The sequence below is a fragment of the Fonticula alba genome, assembly GCF_000388065.1.
Source record: "Fonticula alba strain ATCC 38817 unplaced genomic scaffold supercont2.2, whole genome shotgun sequence".
NCBI classification, from domain to species: domain Eukaryota; order Rotosphaerida; family Fonticulaceae; genus Fonticula; species Fonticula alba.
The window spans coordinates 2519432-2522571 of NW_009242972.1; the positions used below are offsets into that span (position 1 = coordinate 2519432).

General features: G+C 68.1%; 1 protein-coding gene across 1 annotated transcript in view; it reads right to left on the bottom strand.

The window, feature by feature from the left end:
• Positions 1-2178, bottom strand: part of H696_01544 (glycine hydroxymethyltransferase) — a gene marked incomplete at both ends in the record, with an annotated part of 2481 nt that extends 303 nt beyond the window's left edge. Inside the window, 6 exons of the mRNA XM_009495443.1 lie at positions 119-516; positions 661-941; positions 1099-1209; positions 1314-1349; positions 1445-1671; positions 1812-2178. Of these exons, the coding sequence (XP_009493718.1) occupies positions 119-516; positions 661-941; positions 1099-1209; positions 1314-1349; positions 1445-1671; positions 1812-2178 (1420 nt within the window). The remainder of the gene's footprint in view (positions 1-118; positions 517-660; positions 942-1098; positions 1210-1313; positions 1350-1444; positions 1672-1811) is intronic.
• Positions 2179-3140: the final 962 nt, after the last annotated feature.

Below are 3140 nucleotides of genomic sequence, written 5' to 3' on the forward strand. Positions count from 1 at the left end.
GGGGGCAAATGCATGGCAGGCCGATTGGAGGAGCCGATGGCGTTAGCGGTCCGGGCAGGCAGGGCAAAAGCGAGGACAGGGAAGCAGGCCACGAGGCCTGGCGCAATCCGGCACGCACCCTTGCCCTGGGTGTCGGTGTAGTTGCCCTTGCGGTAGAAGATCATGGCGCCACGCGGGCCGCGCAGGAGCTTGTGCGTGGTGGTGGTGACCAAGTCCGAATACTCGAAGGGGTTGGTGGACAGGTCGGCCGCGACCAGGCCGCTGATGTGGGCCATGTCGGACAGGAGGTAGGCACCCACGGAGTCGGCCACCTCGCGCATGCGCTTGTAGTCGTAGTGGCGCGAGTAGGCCGACATGCCGGCGACCAGCATCTTCGGGCGGAAGAGGGTGGCGGTCTTGGCCAGGGTGTCGTAGTCGATCAGCGAGGTCTCGGTGTCCAGGCGGTAGGGCATGGTCTCGTAGTAGACCGAGATGTGGGAGATCTTCTTGGTGGGGGTCTGGTAGCCATGGCTCAGGCTGCGTGCGCGCGCGCGCGTGTGTGTGTGTGTGTGTGTGGGAGGGGGGGGGGGGGGGGGGAGAAGAGGGCGAGGGGGCGGTCAGCACACCGGGCGTGCGTGGGCGGGGGCCGATGCCGGCGGCAGGGCGCAGGGAGGCACGCACTGGCCACCGTGGGGCAGGTCCAGGCCCATGATGCGGTCGTGGGGCTTGAGCACGGCGCCGTAGGCGCAAAGGTTGGCCGGGGAGCCGGACAGCGGCTGCACATTGACGCCCCACTCCTCGGGGTTGAGGTTGAAGGCGGCCAGGGCGCGCTTCTGGCACAGGAGCTCGCTCTGGTCGATGAACTCGTTGCCGCCGTAGTACCGGGCGTTGGGGTAGCCCTCGGAGTACTTGTTCTGCATGACGGAGCCCAGGGCGTCGAGCACGGCCTGGGAGGTGAAGTTCTGCCGGCCCGCGGGCGGGGGAGCGGGGGGTCATCATGCGCCGCGGCATGGCCACGATCAGCGTCATCATCGCGTCAGTGGGCCGCGGGCTGGTCGGGGCGCCGGGCGGACGGGCGGGCGGGCGGGCGGGCGGGAACAGCGGACCGGCGGGGCGTACCTCGGACGGGATCAGGTCGATACTGGACAGCTGGCGCAGCTTCTCGTGCTCGATGATGTCGAACATCTCGGGGTCGGCGGTCTCGAGCTTCTCGTTGAGGCCGTTGACCCACTGTATGGCGGAGAGGGCGGATGGGGGGAGAAGCCTGGGGTCAGCGATGCACATGTATGCACCCGCACGCGTGTGTGTATGTGGGACCGGGAGGGGAGGCGTACCGCAGGGATGGAGGACATGCCGCGGACGGCGGACGCCTGGGCGGCGTTGCGGGCGACAGCACCGGCGGCGGAGCGGGCGAGGGAGAACATCCTATGGTGGGGGGCGGGGGGGGGGGGGGCACAGGACGCACACTGGTCAAAGCGTCAGACATCAAACCGTAGCCGGTGCTCCCGAAGCCGGACATGGCGCTGAAGCCCACGCTGCCCAGGCTGCCCAGGCTGCCCAGGCCATCGGTCAGCCCGCCAGACGAGGGAGGCTGGCTATGCTCGGCCGAGGAGGGCGGGTGACTGGAGCGAGTCGAGCGAATGCGCCGGGCGAAGGCCATCAGACCGGAGGAGGACGGCGACGTGGTCAGCTCTGCGAGGAGGCCGCCGGAGGCAGGGGCACGGGGGGGGGAGGGGGGGGGGCCGCGTGGGCGTGCGTGCGGGCGGGCATGCGGGCGTGTCAACATGCTTGTACATTGGCCAGACATAAGGGACAGGAGTGGTGGCACATACCGAACTGTGAGGGGATCATCTGCGAGGAGGTGGGGCTGGAGGGCAGCCCGCTGGAGAAGGAGGACGCAGACGTGGCCATGGCAAAGGGGACCGCCTCGGAGCCAGGGCTCGATGGTGCAACGAAAGTCGAGAAGGGGCTCGACGGCTCATGTGCTCCGGAGGAGGTCGGCAGATCGGAGGCCAACACTCCGGCCGAGGAGGCGGATGAAGGGGGAAGCATCATATGCCCCTCCGAAGAGGGGGGCTGCATCAGGACGTCGCCATCGGAGCCAAGGTTGTCGCTCTGGCTGTCCGGCACGGTCACCGCCGCCAGGGGCAAGCGGTCGGCCGGGGGAGGGCTTCCGCCGGGCGGGATGGGAGAGCTCATTGGGCGAATGAGGCAAGGAGGGGAGGGGCAAGAGAGGGCGAAAGTTCTGTGAGGCGGGCCAGAGAGGAGATGGGGGAGCGGTGACGCATGTCTTGGCTACAACAGGCACCAACCAGGGTCGGGTGGCTTTATGCGTAGCCGCGAGGCCGTGGGTCCGGGTTGGGGAGGGGGCGTCCTCCCTCGGGCGCCCCATCGTGGCGGCAGCCCCCCAACAGTTGGAGGGCCGTGAACGAAAGTGGGGGGGGGCCACCTTCACACACCTCCACACACACACACACACACACACACACACGCGCACACGCGCACACACACACACACACACACACATGCGCACACGCGCACACACACACACACACACACACACACACACGCACACACACACATGCGCACACGCGCGCACACGCGCGCACACTCCGGGCGATCGGGATCAATCCCCAACGATATTTGCACACGCAAGATCGCCCCCCGAGGGATCGTGCAAGGCGGCCTCCTCCAGCGGGGGCGCATGTCCAGGCCGGAGAGAGGTAGGGCCGCTGGGTCTCTCGGGGCTCAGCCCTCCCCCCCCCTGCCCCCCGCCCCGTCCCACTCGAGGTGGCTTTCCCCACCACACAACGGCCACAACCAGAATGAGATTCAAAGATGGAGCACGGCACGCGAGAAAGTAACGGTGAAGTTGCGTGATCATGCGGTAAATGGGCATATAATCTGGTCATCCTGCTGCTGCCAATGGATTTGGGTCTCTGACACCACAAGCGGAGGGGGGCCTAGCCGGACACAGTCTGTCAGGCGCCTGGGGGCCGGGAGCCGAAACAAGGGAAGGGGGAGCGGCCACGGCGAGGGAGGGCAATGGGGGAGGGGGGAGCAGTGCCCAGTACGCCGGCCACCGGGGGCCACATTCCCTCGCGCCGGGTCCAGTATGGGGGCGCACGACGGAGAGATCAACAGGCAGCCCCCCCCCCCCC